Source organism: Cryptotermes secundus, unplaced genomic scaffold (genome assembly GCF_002891405.2).
Source record: "Cryptotermes secundus unplaced genomic scaffold, Csec_1.0 scaffold1907, whole genome shotgun sequence".
Lineage (NCBI taxonomy): Eukaryota > Metazoa > Arthropoda > Insecta > Blattodea > Kalotermitidae > Cryptotermes > Cryptotermes secundus.
The window spans coordinates 7,252-32,950 of NW_019733348.1; the positions used below are offsets into that span (position 1 = coordinate 7,252).

At 42.5% G+C, this 25,699-nt stretch overlaps 1 protein-coding gene across 1 annotated transcript; it reads right to left on the minus strand.

Annotated features, from left to right (window-relative positions):
• LOC111868131 (protein white) lies at positions 1-24,138 on the minus strand. The gene is made up of 13 exons (XM_023858539.2): positions 23,778-24,138; positions 16,868-17,117; positions 15,496-15,734; positions 15,194-15,265; positions 14,566-14,664; positions 12,649-12,887; positions 11,276-11,447; positions 8,426-8,614; positions 6,339-6,470; positions 5,696-5,924; positions 3,140-3,245; positions 1,350-1,521; positions 1-187 (listed from the first exon to the last, which is right to left on the minus strand). Exons 1-13 carry the CDS (start codon positions 23,865-23,867, stop codon positions 86-88), a joined length of 2,091 nt encoding a protein of 696 aa, XP_023714307.1. The 5' UTR covers positions 23,868-24,138; the 3' UTR covers positions 1-85.
• Between the last annotated feature and the right edge of the window lie 1,561 nt (positions 24,139-25,699).

Here is a 25,699-nt window from a genome sequence, read left to right on the forward strand (position 1 = left end):
TATATTTAGGAAATGACTCCATTTTATTTTGTTCACTCTGTAAGAAAGCGGCGTTACAGAAGAATATATCGCATTTGAAGTGTGCTCACTGCTTTCGGAAAGTCTTCGACAGCAAGGCGAGGTAAGCAAACAGCCTGAAGACAAGTATGAGTGACACCAAACAGATGAGATCCCGTGAGAACTTGTCCTGAAGAAAGAACACATGTGATGCAATATTAATGGCAGCATAATCTATTCAAAGGGAGATATCGCATTAAATAGAAATGCTATTTCTTAGCTCAGGTTCAAAGCCTTAACTATTAAAAGCATTGAAATTAATGCCAATCTATACCTTAGTAGGTAAATTAAATGCCATTCAGATAATGATAGTTACAGAATGAAAACAACCAGTAAACACTTGAAGTTAAGGAAAAAGCCAAAGCATTATAGATATACGCATGTTGCTGTAAATTAATATAAACCAGTAATTATACAGAATTATCAGAACCAACGGCAAATATGATGAACCTCATGATGATAATCACGTCTACCGGTAATTATGAATAGTTACATAAGTTAACTAATTAAGCATTAAGCCATGAAGGCGTATGGGGGAGTGGGTGTATTTCTTTTTCTTCCTTGGCACTACAGCCCCAGTGGGCCTAGGCTACCTCCATGAACTTCTCCGTTCACTTCGGTTTATCTAGATCTTACACATTCGGTAGAACTCCTTGGGCGGGTGATCAGCTCGTCGCAAGGCCTCTACCTGTACNAAACTTTACGCACCTGCCGTTTTACCCCCGGGGGAAAGAACCTGCTGTATCCATCGGACAGGAGGCTGAATGGGCCTCACAACCAGTCTGGACGACGTAGAGAAGAGAAAATTATTGATACTACCGGGACTCGAACTCCGACGCGTAGGTCGTCCAACCTGTAGCCAGTCGCCATACCGGCTCCTTATGAATAGTTATAATCGTTAATTATTCATAATTACCGGAAAATTATTATTGTATTAGATATATCACATTTACAACTCATTTGCAATTCTAAATATTACCAGTGTTTTACCCAGTTATTTAGCTCTACCGCAACACATATTTATGAAACACAATCTTGACCAGTGTTTCAGACTGGTTCTGCCGTTGGGCTTCATGGCGTATTATTTCTTATGTTATACTGTAACCTAATAAAGGGAAGGGATCAGTTTGCAAACAAGAACTGGGACGAGTGACTGTGTCCAAAACATCAGCCAAAATGATTAATTCGTACTGTTTGTTCCAAACACGAAACTGCAAACTTCCCCTTAAATAACAAGCAAATTATGTTTCAGTAGTTCTGTGTAGACTATATTTATACATTTCATATCTTACTTCTCTGAAATTCAAGGCTTCGAGGACAACATGTCCGTTCTTGGGGCACGTGGTGTTGGAGTGCGTGCAGTCTATGTACTGGACGTCAGCCCACTGGTTGATCAAAAGGGCTTCATTACCGTACTTGAACCAAGACAAGTAACTAAGCCATGTCAGATAAGCCGGCACTGAACTGTAATGAAAGTACATAGTACAAAGGAAATTAAAATTTAAAAAAATTAATCAAATCACTTTACATTCACAGGCCTTCAGGGCTGTAATTATTCAGTTTGTGATCTTCTGGGTTGTGATATCGCTTACTCTTGTAGGTGGATACCAACGTTTCGGAGGAACATGCTGCCTTCTTCTTCGGGGTCGAACTGATTCATCGCTCGTATCGGCCCTGATAGGGTCTGAATGACGTCCTTCCCTCCAACCATCATATACACTTTAATTCGGAATATGGGGGCAAATTCCCTCTTAACGTTGGTATCCATCTGCAAGACTGTACGGGGTCACATCTCAGAAGACTATAATCTGAGTAACCCAAATAAAACATACAGCAATGGTGGATCCACTCACGTTGAGGGCATAATATATTAAATGTAACTAAAATCAGGACCTGAAGATGTCACACATGTGTCATTCTAAAGAGCACCTCTATTTGCTGGAAATGGAGTTGTGTTGACAAGAATAAAATAAATATTATATATTAGAGAGCAAAATATAAAATTAAATTGTTCCTTTCAGTAAACCACTAGCACTAATTGCTCGATAGAGGGCCATGCCATATTTTCACAATCATTTTTTGTTATTTATTTTATTTCGGATCTTTCACAGTCCTGCAACATTGAGATCTTACTCAGCAGAAAGGAAAGCATCAGGTGGTTACTCTCATTCCTCTCCTCGGAGGCCCGGGTTCAATCCTAGAGCAGTTCACATGTGATTTGTAGCAGACGAAATGGCATTAGGACAGATTTCTCTCCGAATACTTGGGATTTCCTCTTCATAACCCGGGATAGCTTAGTCGGTATAGCGACTGGCTACAGGCTGGACCCCCGAAGGTTCAGAGTTCGGGTAACGGTAAGGCCAAGAATTTTCTCTTCTCCGCAGCGTCCAGACCGGCTCTGTTGTCCACCCAACTTCCTATCAAATGGGTACCGGGGGCTCTTTCCCCGGGGGTATGGAGGCAGGGATGTGAAGCTGACCACTCACCTCCAACTAGTGCCCAGGTCAAGAAAACGTGAATCTATACATCCACTCCCCCAAACGCCTTCATGGCGTCGTGCTTAAGTAGTTAAGCAGAGGGACAACTTCACCTTTAACTTTTAGGAATAACTTCAGCTTTCTTTAAATTTACTTCGGTTATTCCACTGCCTGCCCATTCTCGCATTTATCATCTGGGGCTGGCAAAATAGGCCTTGAGAGTTCCATAAAAGACGTTTAATATTCGACTATATGAGCAACTATTGGTATACCTGGGATCCAACTCACGCCACAGTGGTGGGGAGCCGGGGACCAACCGTCAAATTTATGCCATGGCCTACCCTAACCTCAATTTTTGTGCTCTGATGTTAAGGTCCATGCGTTATGTTTTCAGGAAGCTCTTGATGGTATTTCTTCCGAGAAATCTTTCCGGTACTCACTGACCAGGAGATTAGGTGGACCCCGATTTGGTTCTAGATGACACAGGGTGTGGAAAATTTTCCCAAATGCCAGGTCTCGAACCACGATATCGCTGCTGTGTCTAATTACAGTTAACGTCAGTTCTCATGACATCATAATATAAAGATGAACATGGTGGCAGATACCTGTTATTCAGAAAGAAGCCTCCGAAGATTAGGAACGGGATAATGACTGGCGGACCAATCGCCAGAGCCATGGAGACACCGGTGCTTACACACGAGATGAGGTAACCTGCAAGACAAACGGAACGAGAACACATTGACGGAATGCACCACAACTGCACTCGTGACGTGCGGTGTTAATGGCGGTCCAGGTTCGTTAATGTTTTCTGAATGTCGAAGTGATAAAAACTAACGACGTCTCGGAGGAACTTACTGCCACTTTTACGCTACCAAGAATGTACTTTTGCCAGAACACGGTAATTTTTACCATTTAATATAACCAGAAATGGATAGTAGTGCCGTGACGCATACAGAATGAAATAATCTATATTTGCACCATCGGAGGCACGCGGTAGCTGTAGCTGTAGCTGTAGTTGTAGTTGTAGTTGTAGTTGTAGCGGTAGCTGTAGCTCTAGCTGTAGCGGTAGCGGTAGCTGTAGCTGTAGCGGTAGCTGTAGTTGTAGCGGTAGCGGTAGCTGTAGCTCTAGCTCTAGCTGTAGCGGTAGCTGTAGCTGTAGCTGTAGCTGTAGCGGTAGCGGTTGCGGTAGCTGTAGCTCTAGCTCTAGCTGTAGCTGTAGCGGTAGCTGTAGCGGTAGCGGTTGCGGTAGCTGTAGCTCTAGCTCTAGCTGTAGCTGTAGCGGTAGCTGTAGCGGTAGCGGTTGCGGTAGCTGTAGCTCTAGCTCTAGCTGTAGCTGTAGCGGTAGCTGTAGCGGTAGCGGTTGCGGTAGCTGTAGCTCTAGCTCTAGCGGTAGCGGTAGCTGATGAAATGATTAATGAAAGACCTGGAAAATATTTGGAAGTAGTGGTTCAAGGTCAAATCGACGTACTGACTTAGGATTCGCCTGGAAGGAATGAAGAAAACTGTGAAAGACCTCAGTCTAGGTAACCGGCGTCCTGTCAGAGATTCGAACCGAAAACCTACCCAGTACTTCTAGACCAACCTGTACGTTGGGGAGTTGTAAAATAGCTAAAAAGCATTAACATCCATTTATCTACACTTATACTTTGAGGTAATTCGTAACGCAACAGTTTTCAGCCGCAAGTTTAGTGTAGGTGGAATATGTTAGCCAGTTCTGATGAACATAGGTGTAATATGATAATCCCTGTTACCCGACCCCTCCAGAGATACCAAAGTGACTGACCGCACAAGTTTCCCTCGCTTCACAACGTATCGGCTTCCTACAGCACGCCTGCTCCCCGGTTTCCTTAACCTGCCTTTTATGGAGAACATCGGCTCAGCTCTAACAAGTCTAACGCCCATTCGGCTGGTCTCCATTTTGTATATCGGGTTTCCGAACTTGCCAGATTTTCCTCAGACCCTCCAAATTAGTGCAAAAATAGTCCTCTACGGTTTCATTTCTACCCCTTGGAGTCGCATATTTTATGGCAAATAGCATCTACCAACAGCATACATACAAAAAGATACTCCGTGGCCTGTAGTCCGCAAGCGAACTATACCGACCGAGCGACCGCCGCTTGTCGGAAAAGTTAGTGCCAACTTTTGCGGATAGAAAGTGTCACGTGGTCAGCGCAACGGATCCCCACTGCCGTTAATCTCGGTTTTCTAGACCGGAGCAGCTATTTCCTTCAAAAGGGCTCCTCAATTATCCTAACGAGGCTGAGTGGACCCCGTTCCAGACTCACTGCTTCTCAGAAAATTGGGTAGCGCCGGGAATCGAACCCGGGACCTCTGGATCTGTAGCCAGGAACACTGACCACTAGACCACAGAGGCGGTAAGTAGTATACAGTGTCGTTAAATAGTTAAATAGTTAAATAAAGAGTCACTGCCAGGGAACCTACCGAAAAAATCGGACACTGTCTATTGCATGTAAGTCATAGTACTTTAAGAGATGGCACAACCATTCAGCATTTTCGGCTTATTTTGGAATGTCTTATGCGTGTCGTTTAGTTTTCCCTCGCAAGCTTCCATTGCTCGTAATAACTCTGTGTTAATATTTAAAGGGTCACTATCTAGGAAATGTTCACGTACAAATTACATGTCCACTTCCTGTTTATCTCATCCGAACTACACGGCGTTCCACAGAAACTTATTGATTTAAATAACAGTATTCAGTCAATATAGTGACTAGACAACAGGCTGGACGACTGGGGAATTGGGATTCGACGCCCCGGAGGGGCACGAATTATTTTTCTTCTCGATAGTGTTCAGACCGGTTCTGAGGCCCACAAAGCTTGCTATCGAATAGGACTCAACCAACTACGCTACTGCGTGCCCCAATAAATAAGTAAATAAATAAATAAATAAAGAGGTAGGTTGGAATGTTGGTAAATAAATAATTAAATGCATTCTTAAGATCGGCACGAGAGGATTACAGCTGCTTACCGTCCAAGAAGGAGCCTCTATCACTTGCCGGACGGAAGCCAGAGCCGGTCTGGACGTGGTGGAAAAGCGAACATTCTCTCTCCTCGTGTCCCTGCCAGGGTCATGCAGCCCAACCACAGGCGCTGTACTGACTGAGCTATGATGCCAGAGTAAAATAATTAATTTTTAAACTTACCGAAAGAGACAGCTGCATTGGCTACTAGTATAACGACGCAGTTTGCGATCAAGAAGCGCAGGATATTGGGGTTGAGACCAACCATGTAGTAGGCGACACAAGTAAACATGGCGGGCAAGGCGGCGAACAGGGGCACCTCAGCCAGGGTCTTGCACAAGAAGTACACATCCACACGATACATACCGTTGTGATGTTCCTTCAGGAACACCGGCATCTCGGCGCAGAACACCTGCGCAAGGAATTCGAGCTCTAGCTTACGAGTTTCGATATCAGCACATCTCAAAAAGCCCAGCCACCTCACCACTTCTCTGACATGCTTGCGGAGCGTTACGCTCCGCTGCGAGGAAACAATGCAAATATGCTTACTTCTTACTTCCACGGACAGAAATCGGCCATAAATTTCGAAGCCACAATTTCGACATCGAGCACATTTTAAATTCCTGAACACCCCGTTGTAAGAAAGGCTGCATATCAAATAGGCCTATACGTAGATGGGTTTTTAGGCGCATTAGCTGCCAGGGTTATTTACACAGCTATATGTGTGTAAATTACAAAGAATATTACAAAATTTTAACTTACATGAATTAAAATTTCTCATCCCTCAAATGTAACCAAGCAAAAAGGAAGTGATTTCAGTGCTTACATTTATGACTGCAAATACATTCTGGAATGTCATGTTGGTCAGGAAAATAAAGAGAGCTCCGTTGATGTTCATGACGCCATCTTGATTCAAATCTTGGCCATAGTAAATCACACCAATCAGTACTGACACCATCTGCAAAAGTAAACTAAATGTGTCGAAGTGCACACGACAGATTATAATGAGGAGCTTCATAACTTGTACTCCTCGCCAAGTATAATTAGAATGATCAACTCGGGGAGGATGAGATAGACAAAGCATATAGCATGCATGAGTAGAAGAGGAAAGCCAAAAGGAAAGAGACCACTAGGAAGACTAAGACACAGGTGGGAGGATACTATTAAAATTGATCTTAGAGCGATAGGATGTAGTAGAATGCACTGGATTTATCTGGCTTAGGATAGGAAGAGTGAAGAGCTCTTGCGAACACGGAAATAAACCTTGGGATTCCATCAAATGTTGGGAAATTTTTGAGTACCTGAGCGACTGGTGGTTCCTCGAGGACTGTTCATGGAGTTAGTTAGTTAGTTAGTTAGTTAGTTAGTTATATGAGTTAGTTGCTCAGGCGGTTAGTTGCTGGTTTCCCACAGCGGCGGTCAGGGTTCGAACCCGTGTATGGTCATGTGTCATTCTTGGTGGACAAAGTGGTGTTGGGACAGGTTTTCTCCGAGTACTCCGGTTTCCCCTGCCAATCTTTATTCCATCAATTTCTCCCCAATCACCATCATCTATCATCTGGGTCTGATAAAATAGGCCGCAGTACCAAGCGGACTCAGTCTCACCCAAATAAGAATAATAATAATAGTTAGCTAGTTAAATAGTTAGTTAGTTAGTTAGTTAGTTAGTTAGTTAGTTAGGTAGTTCATAACAGACAACTGACACTTCATTCCGAGCAAGTTAGTATAAGGGCAATACTCTGTAATTCTATTCAGGAGGTAACCAGTTTGAATTTTGTCGCGTCTACAGGCGAACCTCATTGAGGATCCCATGTTTTTCTTCGCTGTGCTGAGGTCAATTATGGTATATTACACTTAAATGGGCCATGATCACCTCCTTCCAAATCCTCAATTTATTCATTCATCAATGGCTGTACAGCCCTTTGTTAGGTTCTGACCTCTTCTTCAGTTTCGTGATCTCTTTTATACAGACGGTAGAACTGCCTGGACGAGTGACTTTCAAATTCTTACCTACTCACTATTCCTAATGTAATTCTTCTCACTCGATCCTTTATACAGGACACGTCGAATTCATTATTGCGTAAGAGTCACTTTTAAATAATAAATGTTTCAAGCTGGCCACAATTTCTTTTCGTCTACCTGGCGACTTTGGCTGCTAACATCTGTAGACAGGATACGAGCAATAGTTTATAAATAACCTGCATTTATTTACTGCAACAATTACTCTTTTTGAAATCCACGTTTTTACCACTTCTGACACAAAATGTAGCAGTCGATCTGGGGCCACTCTTGGTTCGTATTCGGAAAGTCCCGATTTCGAATTTCGGACTCGAGACAGCACACACAGACCGAGATTATTCGTAAGTTTCTTCTGTCCCTGTAGCCAAATACTGAAGTAGTGCCTTAAATTAAGAGAAGATGACTCTTTTTCACATTCTTTCCAATTACTCACTAATCATTCTATCTTATCTATAAGCATCCTTAAATAAAGCAATAATAAATCAATCTAAATCACTACTAGCTTAACACTCAAAAGTGAAGGCTAACATTTGTAATTACTTTCTCTATCCTATCATTCAAGTAGCTTTTTTCTCGGAGACTGCACAGTGCACTTGCACTCAGCTTAGGGATATTGGGTTCCAGTTCCTGTGCCGACAGTAGCTCACCACTGATGACAAGAGCGCGTCCGTCTCTTCGTCTGAAGTGTTCACGAGTCTCCTTCCTTTCATGGGCGAAAAGAGTTGTTCGCGCATGTTCTGCCGATACACAAACTTGCTCACTTCTAATAGTAAAGTAAAAGCATCACACACCCCACGCACGTACACACACACACACACACACACACACACACGCTGTACGGGTTCAGAAAACTACTTGCACTTTCCTTACTCAAGCTGTTGAGGCAGGGCTTACCAGTGTCTGAAGAATTCGCACTTTAATGAGGAGGGGTTCTTTTATGATACTAATCCATGAACGCCAAAATACGGCCCTCAGCTGAGCCCACCATGAGGCCTTATATGGGGATCGATGGACGTCAAGGGCTTGCGAATATTCTCCCTTAGAATCCCTCGGAGTGGACCATCCTGATGTCGAAGGTCCAGTCTGCAATTATAGGTCTAAGTAGAAAGTTATCGTTTAAAAATAAGTGTACCTGAAGAGTTACATCGTCTGGGATAACCATGTGTTGTCCGTTGAGAACGTTTCGATGGAACATACATTCGTCTGCAGGGGTGATTTATAGGGCAAGCAAGAAACCAGCATGAAGCAGACGGCAAGTAGAGCTTGCTCGGTTGATTTCTAACGAACTACTCAGCGTTATATCGCAGTGTATTCATAACTACAGCTGTGAGAACCTCAGTTCATACAGGGGTAAATGAACATTCCACTCATAACATCAAAAGATCGTATGTTCAGCATTAGACGGGTAGCACTCAAATCTTCATGCCTGTTTGGGATTTTTCTTTCTAAGACTTACGTAAAGCGTTGCCGGAAACTTCCCAGTATTGAGAAAGCAAAACACAAGTGTAAGGGGGCAAGATACAGGTACTTCTCTGATCAATTTTCGCAGCAGGCCGCGTCATAGCTCAAGCGGTTAGTCCCTGGCTTCCCACCGCGGCGGCCCGGGTTCGATCCCAGGTCTGGTCAAGTGGGATTTGTGATAGACAAAGTGGCGCTGGAGCGGGTTTTCTCCGAGTACTTCGGTTTCGCCTGCCAATCTTCATTTCACCAAATTCTCCATCATCTTAATCACCCAGGGCAGGTACAATAGGACAATCAGTGGCCGCCGTGCCCAGTGGACCCAGCTGGACTCCACCTCCCCCCCCCACTAGCGAATTAAAAAAAATAAAATTTCGCAGAATGTTTCGAAAAGTGTTTTTTTCGATCTATATCTGAGACGTTAAAAACAGGTGGGGCCATCGAAAAACCAGAATACAACTGAGTGAAAATAATATATGATTCCGTAACAGTAATTCGCCAACTTGTCACGTGTAACAACTTGGCGCATGAAAAAAACTAAATCAGCTAAGCAGATTTCGTCTTTTGAAGCTAACACTGTCCGACACTACCTGCCTTATAGGCAACCTATTCAGCACAGAGACCACTCTGTCGCAATGACCTTGAATAATATAACTCGTCAATACTTTCTCTCTCTCTGTCATTTTCCCATCATGTTAACATTACGGGGAACCGGGATAGCACAGTCGGTATAGCGTCTGTCTACGGACTGGATAACCGAGGGGTCGGAGTTCGAGTCCCCGTGAGGTCAATAATTTTCTCTTCTCCACATCGCCCAGGCCGGCTCTGCTTACCGCCTATCCAATGGGTACCGGAGGCTCTTTCCTTGGAAATAAAGCGGCTGAAACTAACCACTCACCAACTACTGGTGAGGTCAAGAAAACGTGGAACTATATATCCACTCCTCCATATGTCTTCGTTGTGTGGTGCTTAATTAATTAAACACATGGACAACTTTGCATTTATCACGTTGATATGACAGTTATTGGATGTTTTACTTCTAAATAATAATGAAAAAGCGCCTATTATATAATTTCTTGTTTGTCGCCATATCAACTGCAAATACATGTATCATGTAAAAGGTTAAAGTAAAGTTGTCCCTGTGCTTAACTAATTAAGCACTACGCCGTGAAGGCGTATGGGGAAGTGGATGTATAGACCTATATTTTCTTGGCTTCGGCTCCAGTTCCAGGTGAGTGGTCAGCTTCAAGCCAGAGCCTTGGGAAAGGACTCCCGGTACCCAACGGATAGGAGGTTGGGTGGGCCCCAGAGCCGGTCTGGACGACATGGAGAAGAGAAAATTCTTGACCTTACCGTTACTCGAACTCCGAACCCGGATAATAACTCCTGCGATGATATGAATTCTATATCAGGACGAGAGGGTGGAGGTCATGATTGATTAAAAATTTCAACTGGATGAACTGAAAGTCATGTAAACCCTCGGTTCGTCTTGCAACTGTGTACGTCCAGGGCGCGGACGAGACACATCACAGTTGAGACTTATTTTAAGGTTTCATGCCATTGCATCCCATAGCGTTATTTATGATATACCGTCACCGAAGAGAGATGAAGTGACAGGTGTTTGAAGAAAACTACGTAATGAGGAGCTTCATAATTTGTACTCTTCTCCAAGTATAATTAGAATAAACAAGTCGAGGGATGAGGTGGACAGTGCATGTAGCACGAATGGGGGTGGAGGAGGAGGAGGAGGAGGAGAAGAAGAAGAAGAAGAATGCATATAGGATATTGGTGGGAAAGCCAAAAGGAAAGAGATCACTGGAAAGACCAAGGCGTGAGTGGGTGAATAATATAAAATAAATCTTAGACAGATAGTATGGGATGGCATGGATTAGATTGATCTGGCTCAGGATAGGGAGCAGTGGAAGACCCTTGTGAACACGGTAATGAACCTTCGGGTTTCGTAAAATACTGGGAGATTCTTGAGTAGCTGCAGAATTTGCGGCTCCTCAAGAAGGGCTCAGCTCCATGAGTACAACACATATAGTTTAGCTGTTTACCCGACATATTTCGACATCGACAATGTCATCTTCAGCGGTATCTGTTTTCATGTTATCAAATAAACATTAGGTCAAGGCTATTGTCGGTGGTTGTGCATGCTTTTGAACATTTCAGATGCTTAAATTTTTTTTTGGCGATAACAGTCTTGTACATAAACACATGAAATATTACAAATGTGGTTGCATATATTTCTAAATGTTTGTTGCTTACGCAAACTATTGTTGTTACCTGGCTTTGCAGTTCGACTTCCGCGACAATTCTTTGCCCGGCCTCTGACGTCACGAAAGAGTCGCACACCATTTCAATGGTCTGACGGCAAGCTTCCTCCCGCGTCGGAATGATGGCCAGCAGCTGGATGAAGAAATCTGCGGGGTTGTAATTGCTGGGGCATGCANTGAAACTGAATAATCACACATAGCGCCTTGATAACTAATGTGTGCAGTTATCATATTACATTGTAGCATCCTGTTGCACTTTTCTCTTAGTGTCGATTGGTTGTTTTACAGTGTCGCGTGCAACACTATGATTTATAAAACTGATTAAAAGTTACTCACTTTAAAAGTTTAAATGTAATACAGTATGCGCCAAATTATTCAGTACTGAAATGAAAAGACGTCCTCTTGATACCACTGTCTATTCATGTGAAGGCCCCTTGCACGACAGAACCTTCTCAAATCCTGAAGAAATGGTCCGATCACCATGTCCCTGTAGTGTTCTTGGGTGACGATAAGAACATTGCCTTCCTCATCCTCAATGAAATAGGGGCCCAATATACAGTGTGCTGAGACGGCACACCATAGCGTCACACGTGTGCTGTGTAGCGGTTTCTGGACGCTAACATCTGGCCGCTCAAAACCAATGAAGCGAGTTGCCTGGCGACCACTTCCGTATGAGCGGAAATAATACTCAACTATGAATACTTTTTCCTTCGCCAAGAGACCCATTTCCAACAACAACTGCACAACACAACTTCCTTTTCACTACTGGGAACACATGCGGCTGGAGCTATGCCCCGTCGACAAACGTACATGCGCGTTAGAGGTGCGCGATTTTCAATACTGAATATTTTTGGGCATACTGTATTTCAAATTATGTTTCTAACGTTAATTCTGTAACTCTGGGAACAGAGTAAATAGTAAGACATCGCTAGAACCGAACACTGTAACTGGACACTATTCCGAGAAATATGTATCCACTTTCATTGCCGCAACTTTCCTCCAAATTATGTATTTTAATGTTATCCTACCATCTCTTTCGCAGTCTCCCCAGTAGGCGATTTCCAAGAGATACCTTATCAAAGTTCTTTATAAATTCACTCTCTTCACATCTTAGCTACATGCCCAATCCATCATATCTTTAATGACTTTATTTTAATATCTTCCCCTCTTCTTCTCGTCTTCCGAGTGAACGTTTAACAGGAGATTCCACATCAAAGTTCTCTAAACATTCCTTCTATTCATATCCTTGCTACAAGCCCAGTCCATCGTATTTCCCTCGATTTCACTATGCTAAAACACGGATCCCCTCGTTACGCAATGCGCTATATCAGATGAACTTAATTGCTTCGTTCTACAGAAATCGAACAAATCTCTTCGTCTTACTGTTTGAAGAAGTTACAAGCGTCCTCTGAAGATCCCAAGAAGGCCACTCGTCCTTCGGCCATCAGCAGCAGCTTATCGAACATGGCGAAAACGTCAGAAGAGGGTTGGTGGATGGTGACCACCACCGTCTTTCCTTTAAGCGCCATGTCCTTGAGGACGGACACCACGTTCTGTGCCATGAAGGAGTCTAAGCCTGACGTTGGCTCGTCGCAGAACATGAGTGGCGGGTCGGTAAGCACCTGGCGATCACAACAACCACGTCACAGTCCTGAAGCTGGAAACCTCTCCTCAGGAGCTGACAGTGTCTTTCTGCATCAGTATGTGGTGTGCCCATGAAATTATGAATGACAGGGAAAGCCTAAATACCAAAATGAGTCCCTGTGCTTAATTAACAACCACGCCATGAAGACGTATGGTGGAATGGAGGTCTAAATCTACGCGTTGTAACCTTGGTACTATGTGGAGGTGTCTGTTTCACGCCCCAGGGGAAAGAGTCTATCTCGTCCAACCCATACCCCAGTCACGATACAAACCAAAATTCTATGGGTAAAAAATGCCTCATTGTTGTTATGTGCATAAGAAATCCAAAATGGACCACCCAGCGAGTGAACCCAGGTCTCTGTGATAAGAAGATGGCGTCGTGGAAGAACATACAATATAATTGTTACTAGTAATGTATATTTTAGCCGGTCACAGTAGTCGAGCGTCTAAGGCATACACTGTCTTCGCTCGCTTGAAAGCCGAGATCGTGGGTTCGAATCCCACTCAGGGCATGGATGTTTGTGTGCGTTTTTCTGTCTTTGTCTACAGGGAGTCCTACCGTATGTGTAAGATCTAGAAAAACCGAAGTGAACGGAAGTTCATGGAGGTAGGTCTAGGCCCACTGGGGCTGTAGTGCCAAGGAAAGAAATGTATATTTTAAGGTAAGCATGATGCGGGCTTGTGAATTTTGTTTAATTACTTAAAGAGGAATTGTAGTTTTAAGTAACATATCTGCCTTAACCTTTAGCAACTCAGCATTTCACCCTCAGATTATACGTACGTAAGAACATCTTTTCATCCTCAGAATGTACAGTGACTGTTTCCTTCAATGTGATTAACCGACAGATTACTGAAAAAAAAATCCATATATTTTCTTGGAGGTATAAACTGGACACTGGTTATGTGCAGCTGACACCCATTCTAGTAATGATTTACAAACATTTAGCGATTTACATTCATTAAAATAAGAAATAGAAATTCAAATCTCACGCAAACCAAACTCATCGCCCCCCACACCGCTCTGGGATAACTGACCTCACGGGGCAGAATCCTTCTCAAGAAACCGCCAGTCGCTCCGTTACCCAAGAATTTCCCAACATTTTTTGGAACCCGAAAATCATCACCTTGTTCGTAAATTCAGCTACTGATCCCTATCCTGAGCCAGATCAATCCAGTCCGCACCATTCCCTCATATTTTTCTAAGATAATTTTAATATTATGCTCCCACTTACATTTAGTCTTCGTAGTTGTCTCTCTCCTCCTGACTTTCCCACCGAAACCCTATTTGCATTCTTCTTCTCTCCCATGCATGCTCCATGCCTTACCCACCTCATCCTCCTTGAATTGATCATTCTAATTATATTTGGCAAAGAGCGCAAGTTACAAAACTCTTCCTTGTGAAGTCGTCTGTAGCCTCCTACTATGTCAACCTTTTGGGTCCACGTATTCTCCTCAGGACCCTGTTCTATAACAGGTTTAATCTATGTTCTTCCCTTAACGTCGGAGCCCAACTTCCACACCCATACAAAACTACAGGCAAACACCACTCTGAGATAGTGATAAATGTTTAGACTTCGAGGCTTAAAACTTTGAAATCATACCTATATGTGACCATTTCAATTTTAGATCATTCTCTTAATATCGTGCTTCACTTACCTCAGATGCAAATGACAATCTCTTCATTTCTCCTCCTGAAATGCCCTTGATTCTTCCTTGAACTCCTATTACAGTGTGTTGACATTTCTTTAGAGCAAGCTGCAAGATATAACATTCTTGTTCATTGACAGACAAATCAGCAGATGCATTAGAACGACGATTAGAAAGCCGACATTTTGGGGTAAGTGTCTTCCGGCGATGCATGCCCACACGAACAGACAAGGTTCAACAATGCTAACACCAAAGACCTCCGTTTGATGTGATCCGAAACTAGTCTCATCCACCTCACACCGATACAATTCATTTCCTTAAGATTATCTTAATGTTATCCTCTCATGTCCTTCTCGGTCTTCTAAATGGTTCTTTCTCAAGATATTTACTCACCAAAATTGAGTCTACACTTCTTGTCACCCGGTCCTAACTGCAAGCCCCTTTCTCCAAGATTTTACTATCACTGCAATATCAAGTATTGAACTGAAATCCATAGAGCCGAGTCCTTCTTAAGAGGCCGCCAGACGCTCTAACATTTTATGGGTCTTCAGTCGACGCCTTCTGCACAGTTTCACGGTATGGTACTTAGACACCGGGACAGTTTTACCTTTAACCTTTACAATGTATGACATCTTACCTCTGAAATAACTTCATCAACCCGAGATATTCTCCTTCTGTATGGAATGTTTTTGTCCATTCTCACTAGAGCCTGAAATAAAATCAAAACGTCGACGTTATTTTCTGCAATAATTGAAACTGCAGATGCAATGTCCAATTTTCATTCATGATGAAATCGTGGGAATTCTGTAACCTACGGAGGTATACAAAATCACAGGGCCACCAACATTTGATAATGATTCTTCTTTAATGTACGGGAAATTACTGACTGTGGCACCACAATTCCGCCTGCTCTGACAGCTGGAACCGACCCATGACTACCTGGAAGATGAGATGCTCTCGTACTGTTAGCGTCCCAATGAAGAGGTCGTGTTGTTGCACGTAGGCCGACAGACCGGCCAGAGTGCTGGAACTCACTGGCACGCCGTTCAGAGTCCGCCGTCCGCTGACCTGCAGACTAGGCGACGAGCGGAACATCAGCGTGTTCAGGAGCGTCGTCTTCCCGGCGCCACTGGCCCCCATGATGGCCAGCAGCTCTCCAGGGTACGCCACTCCACTCACTGCCAATGAGAACGAACTCTTGGAGAGACAGGTGAAAAATAATAACATGAGGGATTGTAAATCGCCACTGTAATCTTACAAGGTATAAAATCTGACGGCTCATGAAGACTTCCCGGCCAGTGAACCACGATTTACTATTTGAAGCACGCCTGAGAATAATTACTTTGTAACCTTCTATTTTGTAACAACATGTAGTCTCGTGGATGGTTTCCTACGCTGTGAAGGCAGATGAGATGAAGAAAGAAGGTTCCACCGAATCTTTGGTAATCACCCAAATGGCTATAGAATGTTACAAACTGCATAATCAAAACCCACATCTTGCTATCATAAATTTAAATCTATCCTTTCATTTAGAGCAACTAATTTATACTAATGACATATCCTTTGGTGCCAGGGTAGCGTAGTCGGTATAGCGACTGGCTAGGGGCTGGACAACTGAGAGACCGTAGTTCGTGTCACGATAGGGTCAAGATTTTCTCTTCCCGACGTCGTTCAGACCGGCTCTGGGGTCCACCCAACCTCCTATCCAATGGGAACCGGGGTCTCTTTCCAAGCGGTTAAAGCGGCAGAGGCGTGAAGCTGGCCATTCACCTCTAGCTAGTGCCGAGGTCAAGAAAATATGGATACATACATCCACTCACCCATACGCCTTCATGACGTAGTGCTTAATTCGTTGAGCACGGGGACAACTTTACCATTTACTAATTATATAGCCATATTATTTATTCCGGAGGTCCCGTGATCGTAACCAACCGTCAAAGCTGCGCTAAATTGTATGTTTTGTGATTTTCTTCATATTTTCCAGACACCTACCAGAATAATTACTTTAAACAGAATAAAAATTCTTCTGTCCACATTTTCTGAAAAAAAAAAAAGAAAAAAAAAAGACCATGATTTATTTAATCCGTCTTGCAGTGCATACACTCATTTATTTCCTTCTCTCCCTCGCACTACATGTTTCTATAACATTAGAAAAAAAAAAGAATTATAATGACCCTGCCTTTCGACTCTGTATAAGCTGCGAAGTTGACAAAGCGTCATTAAAAACTGAAACATATAGTACACAGGTAGGCTACATGAGTAGCCTTCGGAGGAAATAAATAGGTCATGAGTGTGCACAAAGAAAAATCACCGTTTTTGAGGATATGTTTTCCTTCCTGCTCTGTTGTGGACCCGAGACGTGGTAGGCACCAGATCCAACGTCTCCTCAGCGTCTTCGCTGAGGCGTGGGCGTTAATGTTCCCCCACGCATAAGTGATACGGTCCGTGGAGAAAACGGGAGTTCCGGATGGATCATTTCCTTTTCCATCACCGCCGCTGCGGGTGTCCATGCAGAGCACTGTCTCGCAATCCTCACCAGGAGAGCAGCTGGACGTGCGCTCCTGGAACACGACAAAGCTGTGTGCTGTTTACGATTATATCTGTCTTACGTAGGATTTACCCATCACAGTGGCCGTGCCGTCTAACGCACGAACTGTCTTAGCTCGCTCGAATACTGGAATCGTGGGTTCGAATCCCATTTGAGGCATGGATGTCTGTGTGCGTTTATTCTGTGTTTGTGTGTGGGTAGCAGCCTTGCGACGAGCTGATCCTTCGTCCAATGAGTCCTACAGACTATGTATAGAATTGAGAAACTGAAGTGAAACGAAGAGTTTTACGCATGCCCCATGCTGCAAACAGAGCAACAGGAGTATGAATGAATGCATGAATATAAAGGTATAAGATTTCAGATTCTCAGAGCTGTGGCTATGAAGACGTATACTTTCTGGAATAAAACATGGTGTAGTCCGACGTTTCGGAAGAACATGTCGCCTCCAGAACTCTGCTTGCTACCTGCTCCATGACGGTTTCCTGTTTGCCTTATTCTTCAACCCTAAAAATGGAGGCGACGTGTTCTTCCGAAGCGTCGGTTGACTTTCAACGGACTGCATGGCATTTTATCTCACAGGACAGGACTCTTTATATCTTTTTTGTAACCTAATCGGCGCATTCATTTTATTTGGTAAGTCTATGGGACTTGGTAGTCATAAGCATCCGTCTATTTATTTAGATGTCGACGATAACAATAAGCGTCATGTTCTCTTCACTACATGCTGGATACAGACCTGTGTTTATTTACTCACTCACTCTTGGAGCTGAGCCCTTCTTGCGAAGCCGCAAATTGTGCAGCTACTCAAGAATTTCCCAGCACTTTATGGAACCGGAAGGTTCATTACCGTGTACAGATGAGCCCTCCACTGGTCCCTATCCTGAGCAAGATCAATGCAATCCATACCATCCCATCCTATCTCTCTACGTTCATTTACAAAATTAATAAATCGAGCAAAAGGATCATCACATACGACTGGCTCAGTGACAAGAATCATACACTCACAGACGAATATGCCATAAAATATTTAATTTCTTAGCAGCATGCCAACCGGACAAGTTGCTGTAATGTTGGATCTGAGATTCTCATATCGGTCACTATGAAGCATACTGGCCTCCTTGGGGTAACGGCATAGAAGCTGGCAGAATTTTAAGCTTGCGCTTGCTTCTTGCTGGCTACTTGTTTGGACTATTGTTCGACCCTGAAGAAGGAGGCAGTACGCTTCTCCGGAACGCTGGTGACGTTCTACCGGACTACACGTGGTTAAAACCCTGAAGTTCGCAGTCTTCAGGCTGGTGGACCTGAAGATGGAGGAGGTATGTTACTCCGAAACGTTGGTAAACTTCTACCGGAGTATACGCGGTTACATCCCAGAAGTTCATAGTCTTCAGGTTGGTGGACCGCATTCGGGAGGTACCCGGTTCAAATCTCTTCAAAATTACTAGCTGTTTTGATGAATGTATCGGAGATGTTTTCACTTCATGCGAATTATGGGACATTTCCTTCAAGTAGGTCACAATCACCTCCTTATCTACTGACTATTCATGATCATTTTCTCATATCTGCAGATACTGAATACTCTCTTTATTGCTAAACGCGTAGTTGGGTAATTTAAGGTCAATCCCATATAATTTTGCGCCTGAAATACAATGTAATGTAGTCTTATACACTCACAACATCGTCTGTCCTTTGCATGTGCAAACAAAGAGCCATATTGCTTTCTGCTTCAGTAACAGTGATGCCGAGCAGTTCATGTAAACAGTCCCTGGAAAGTGACACTGCTTCTTACATAGATACTTGGAAGTAAATAAACAACTTGAGACTTTTATCAGGCGCCAACATCAGACCGTCCCTCTTCAAATTAATCCCGAGGCCAAAACACCCTCAGTGTCGAAGCCTTCGCCGAGAAATATTTCAACAGAAATTGTTGATCTTAATTAGATACATAATTTATGCTACTCTCTTCTCTGATGAGTTATTTTAAAGAAAACTACAGAATCCTTATAGGGTCTGCTTTGTAGATACTAATTACATAATTACAATTTAATTCACCTGGAAAATTATAGAGTATAAGGAGATCCTTACGCAGATTTCACGTTAACGTGAATTATTATGACCTTTTCTTTTTTTGCATTAATTCCTCGCCACAAAAGGCCAACATTTTTCTCTTGATTTAAGAGTGTGTGCCGTCATTTTCAAGACTTCTTAAGAGCTTCGTGAAGAATCCTGAAGTCATTTAAAGAAACATATGAATCTCGGAAGAAGTGTCTCCGACATGCGAGTGCATGGGAGGTTACTGACCTCATGGAGAATACCCCGTCTTGAAAATCTAATTATCGCTTAGTCAGGAAAGTCCTCATTTTTATTGGACTTGACGTGTCTTAGTGTGCTCGCAAGTGCCCAGGAAAATCGAAGTCACCGTATAGCATTTCGTAACATGGGGGTATTTTAGTGCGAGGCACTGTGAGCTCTCAACACACACCTCGAAATGGCGCCCTCTGTGACCTGGCGACAGTTTGCTCCACTCACAACTTGAGGGTGCCAGTTAGGCGGAATTGGCAACCCCGAATGAGGTTCCCGCCGTTTTCAACGTACTCTCACGCCGAATGCTGGGATAATACCTAGAAAACAACCATATCTACTCCCTTAATTATTTTTGAGATTATATATTCACAGATATTATCCAATCGCATAAGATGTTTCATATTCTACGAAGCTCTGTAAACTCGTAAAATAATTTACGAACTAATCCATCAAGAAATTATTTCTAGGTGGCCTAACGTAGCTAGAATTTTGTGGTTCTCTTCAAAATGAAGCAGCATTGCGCAAAAGCCCACCTTCCCCAGTTGTGCCTGTGGTTGAATAAACGCATACTATGTAAACAAGGCTAACAGAAACATTGTTCGAAATAGACATAAACAGTAAAATCTCAAGAAATGACTTAAATTCAGTTCCTAATTTTTTGCTTGCCTACTCAACTCCCAAAGGCCAATTCTAAATTAAGCACCATCAAAAGGTGAAACACTTCGCAATACTACTAATAATAATAATTACTCTTTGTTATTATTTGAGTTGCATAATAGATGAGAAAGAAATTATTGCACATTGAAGATGTACTTGTATCCGTATAGTCTAAAATGAGGAGAGGTAATTTGTTTTAACTTCGTTGGAGCAACTGCAGACAATGATCTCTACATAGCGAAAATGTGTCGAAGCATATTGGTAACAAGGCGATCACAGTGGCCGCGCGTTCTACACGAACTATCTTCGTCCGCTCGAACACTGGGGTCGTGGGTTCGAATCCCTCTCAAGGCATGGATGTATGTGTGTGCGTTTATTCTGTATTTGTGTTGTTCTGTGTGTAGGTAGGGGCCTTGCGTCGGGCTCATTCCCCGTCAAAAGAGTCCTACCGACTGTGTATGGATGAAGAAACTGAAAAAGCGGCCAATGTCCGAAGGGCTGTAGAACCTTAGATAAATAGTTATCACTAAAAATGTTAATGAGCGAGTTACTGCAACGCAAAGGTATACGAATACACGCTGTACGTGTAACACTCTTATGTTCCTAAATGTTCATTTCTGTTGCAATACTATATATTCTCGTTTATTTAACCACTCACTGAACTGCGTATTATTTCTTCATTTAAGAAATAGTATCAATTACACTTACAGATATTATGTAACGCCGGAAGCTGTTTTAATACGTATAACCATTCTCTTTGAGTTTTCCAAAGAGGAATGCAATTTCGTAAGAAGAACAGAATGAATGAACGAATGAATGAAGTTCACATAACATTCTGTTACATAAATCTTATTCATTAATTAACTCCACGGAACAGAGACCTTAGTGAGCAGATAAGTGACGCTGAGCTAGTCAGGTCTTTTATGGAACTCTATAAAGATCATTATCGTGTTCACGGGATACCGAGATTGGCCCTTATCCAGAACCAGACGAATTAAGTCCACTATATTATCATTATTATTATTATTATTACTATTTTAACTGGCACCGATGCCAGCACCAAGTTTACCATTCGAAACAATTTTGGAACTGATTTTGTGGAATGGCCTTCAGAGCTGCCGTCGTATTACTCCTGATGTCACCAGTGTCATCAAAATGTTTACATTTAAATATTTATTTTACCTTCGAGAACAGAAAAAAAGACAACATAGGCTAAATCCGGCGAATATGGAGGGTGTTCAGCACAGTTATTTGTTTACTAGCTAAAAACTTCCTCACAGACAGTGCCATCTAAGCAGGTCCTCTGGAACCATTTTTCGCACACACCTTCCTCATATCAAGATCTTCAGTTAAGATTTTCGTTACTGCTTCTGTGTCGATGTTCGCTTTCTCTGCTATGCTCCTAACAGTCAGTCGACGACTTTAACACATAATTTGACGAACTTTTGCAATGTTTTCTTCAGTTCTGCTCGTTGCTGGGCCTCCCGACCTTTCTTCGTCAGGGACACTTTCTCTTCCCCAAGAAAAACGTGTCACCCACCTGTAGACCACTGATTTTCTCATAGCATTAACCCCGTAGTCTTGCACTAACATCTCTCTGATTTCGCTTCCACTCTTGCCAAGTTTAACAAGAAAATTAATATTCATTCTTTGCTCGAATTCAAGCTCCGACATTCTCACGATGGCGCACCAAAACACACTAAGACAATAATAGACGCCAGTCAGAAAGAGACTGTCATAGATCAACAACAACACAGCTGTGAAACGCTGATATACCAACGTCATCAAACCATACTGTTGTTCCTGTCCGCTGCTGTCACGGCAAGCACACGGTGTCGAGTTCGCGAACTTTACTGTCAGACCAAGTACAACGAAAATACACTTACAGCTACAATAAATACAATTACAACTACAATATATAAAATAACATTAATTAAAGATAAGCATACTATACACTAAATAATAACGGTAATGAAATACGAAATGTCATGAACTGATGCACACATTTCACCATGGCCTTCACTTCATTCCACTTCACTACGCTTACGTACCCTTCACATCCTCGCCACAATTTACTTCACTTCACTTCACTGCATGTTTGGATGATTTCTCCCACACCTTCACTTCGCCTTCTTTATCACTGTCCTGACCCTTTTCCTACATTACTTGGTTTACAGGAGAGAGTCCCTAAAGCATCTGCAGGTGGTTGGTTCCAGAGCTGGAGGGTTCTATTTACAAAATATATATATATTAAGAACCATTTAATATTACTCTACCATTTGTCTCCAGGTCTGCTATGTGGGTATTTTCCTTCTGGTTTTCCGGCTAAAATATTGCACGTAATTCGTGTCTTTCCCATATGTTCTACAAGCCCGCTCACTTCATCGTCTTTGATCACGAAACCTTCACGTAACACTGACTCTCAGGAGTAGGTGGCTTCTATTGCAGGCAGTATTTCCCTGTTACCATGATATGTTGTTTAAATTATGGTCTTCAGATTTTGCTGTCAGCTACAAAACGGCAATGCAAACAAGGAATCTCATTGGTGCTTTGGAAAAAGGAATATATTTCCCCAGTGCCATTTCAACTTCTGAAGTTCTGTAAAGAATAGACTAATAAAATGTTCCTACGGTAACATGGTAAGCGAAACGTAGGGAAATTACATTTTTGTTATTCAAGGTGATTCTAAATTATTGTCGGGGTTTCCGTGGCCTATAATTTTCAAACTCGGGGGAAAAAATGAAACTGCTTATGGAATTTTGAAGTGTAACTCAAAACATTTTATCACTTATTGAAACAATACTGCAGAATGCTAAACAACTTCAACATGCGTGGCTTTCGTGACAAGTAAGGTTTGAAAATTATAGGCCACGGAAACCCCGACAATAATTTAGAATCACTCTGTACATGAGTATCTCCGGGTTTGAGGCCTAGCGTTAACTGACAGGAAGTTTACATCCGATATACAAATTTCTCCTTTCGGATCTCATACTCCTATATCTACGTTCTAGAACTGCAGAAAAACTCTCTTAATGATAAACTACTGAGACTGTCCATCTGTTTCGAGACTTGGAATTTCTAAAGTGGATACGCAGTAGACTTGGTAGAGTCCATTCATTGATATGACTGCAGAGTTTGTATGGTTTAGTACAGGGTCCCAGTCATATGCGTCACCAGCCCTCATACTCATAGTTAAACTACAACCACTACCCCGCTTCTGCTTACCATACTTATAGTCAGGTCTCCTCATGCACAACCCAGAGACAATGTCTAGAAACACGTCTACAGACATAAAGGCACTCTAAGCTCAAACAAAAATCTACGTGACGAACACATAAAAATAAACAAACGGTTTGACTGATAGTTTCCTTGCGCAAGTGATTACAAACATAACAGTAACGAACGAACTCCATGGATTGAGAAGCTAACAGTCGCTCAGCTACTCGAGAATTAACCAACATTTTATGGAACCCGAAGGTTTTATCACGGTGTTCACAAGAGTCTGACAGCTGTTCCTATCCCGAGCCACATGAATCCAGTCCATAACACCACATCCTATTTCTCTGAGATATATTTTAACACTATCCTCCCACCTACGTCTAGGTCTAGTGGTTGAGCCAGTACTTACGGAAAATACAACAATTTTTTGTGTGCAGGCAAACACTTTCCAGAAGATATGAACTGCAGAACCGCGAAATTCAACCTTACTTACGTATGTAATAGAGTTATATGAGGCTATTCGATATCCTGAACTTCCGCCCAAGAGAAATTCCTGTTCATTTTCTTCACTTTTCGTCATCATGAAATAAATCTGTCTCTTCAACCTTCACGCTCTTCACACTGAAGTCTACCACACAGTCACAAAACAATCCACATAAAACAAAAAGTTACACCGTGACCCCTTATTCACAGATTAAGTTAGATATACTCTCTCTATACTGAAATGCATATATTGCTTGATAACTGTAAACAATACTGAATGAGAAAACTGTCTCCGAGCACTATATTTTCATCTGGTTTCGACCCACTTATTTTATTACGCAGGATGGTGAACACAACTGATGAAAGGTCACGAGACGATGGATTCAAGAAGTGGTCTAATTAGAGGCTGAGGTGGTTATTATGCAAGGCAGCCTTCTACCTTACTGACATATTATCTTGCGGACTAACATGGCTTCGTAAACCAAAGACCTCAGCACTGTAAAGATACGGTACTGTTTACTTCTTAGTACGCAGAGGCGAGTAAGGGCTGTCCGAGAACAGGTTCAGCGGGTGGTTTTGTGAACTATCTTTATTGTTTGCATCCTCTTGCATATTACTATGTACTGTAGTATTGTTATACGGCCGTCAACACAACAAATTCGTGATAAATAAATCAATGCTTCTGTATTAACATTCGTTTATTACGTTAGCTTGTTATATGTTCCGACCCTGCTGGATCATCATCAGGTAATTTTCATGAACTGCAGTATACGCCACTTTGGTCTAGTGGTCAGAGTTCCTGACTACAGATCTAGAGGTCCCGGGTTCGATTCCCGGCGCTACCATATTATCTGAGAAGTAGTGGGTCTGGAACGGGGTCCATTATTTCAGGGAAATAGTAGTTCCGGTCTAGAAAACTCTTGAAGAATTTTATTTCCTGAGATATAGCGCCAAATTTTCATGTCTGTAGCATGCATGAAAATCGGAGCACATAAAGTTAAGACCGCTTGGGAGACCATGGGAGAAACAGAGAGATTATTGGTGGGCTCTTGTGAAGTTTCAGGTTCCATAAAAGGCAGATAAATTCTTGACTAATTGAGAGACTGTTAGCTTCTCAAAAGGGGCTCCGCTTTGTGAAGTTAGTTAAAATGCTTCCAATTATAAAAATTATTACCATAAATCACATAAGATACAACACTTATTGTATGACAATTATATAACTGTTAATTACGACCACAAAATTCGACACGAATTCAAGGCTACTTAAAATTCAAATAGCGTTAAGAATGAAATATAAAGGACTATTGTAAGAAGTGGAATAGAAAACTGGGGTTCGCCGGAAACAGAGATTGATATTACTTCCAAACCAGTTCTGGGGTTCATCACTCCCCTATTCACTGGGTACCCTGTGTTATTTTCTTTAGGATAAAGTGGACGGACATGAAGCTGTCCATTCACCTCCATCCATTACCTAGATTAAGAACCAGTGGAACTATACCTCCAGAACTTCAAATATTTTCAAGGCATAGTATTGAAAAGCCCAGGATAGATTTTACGTATGTGGCAGAATTTCTTGATATGAATTTCACAGGACGAAAAGGGCCTATACATGAATAGGCCCATTGGATTCTACAGAGAATGAATTTTAAGTAGGTATCAGTTCATTCAAATTCTATTTAATTAAACCTCACATGCGTTCATGAATTCCCGGCAAAAAGTAAGGTAAAGCTGTACCTGTAACAGGCCGTGAAGGCCCATAGACTTGTGAGGCGTCGAGGCTGCCACGTTTTGTCTAGACAGTCGGTTCACAGATGGCGCTAAGATTGTCAGCCTTACAAGCCGGCCGCCCTTTACCTCCCAGGAAGATTCCTGGTATTCATTTGTGTTAGAGACTGAGTCGAACTCAGTGCCGTACTGCGACTGAAAGGATTA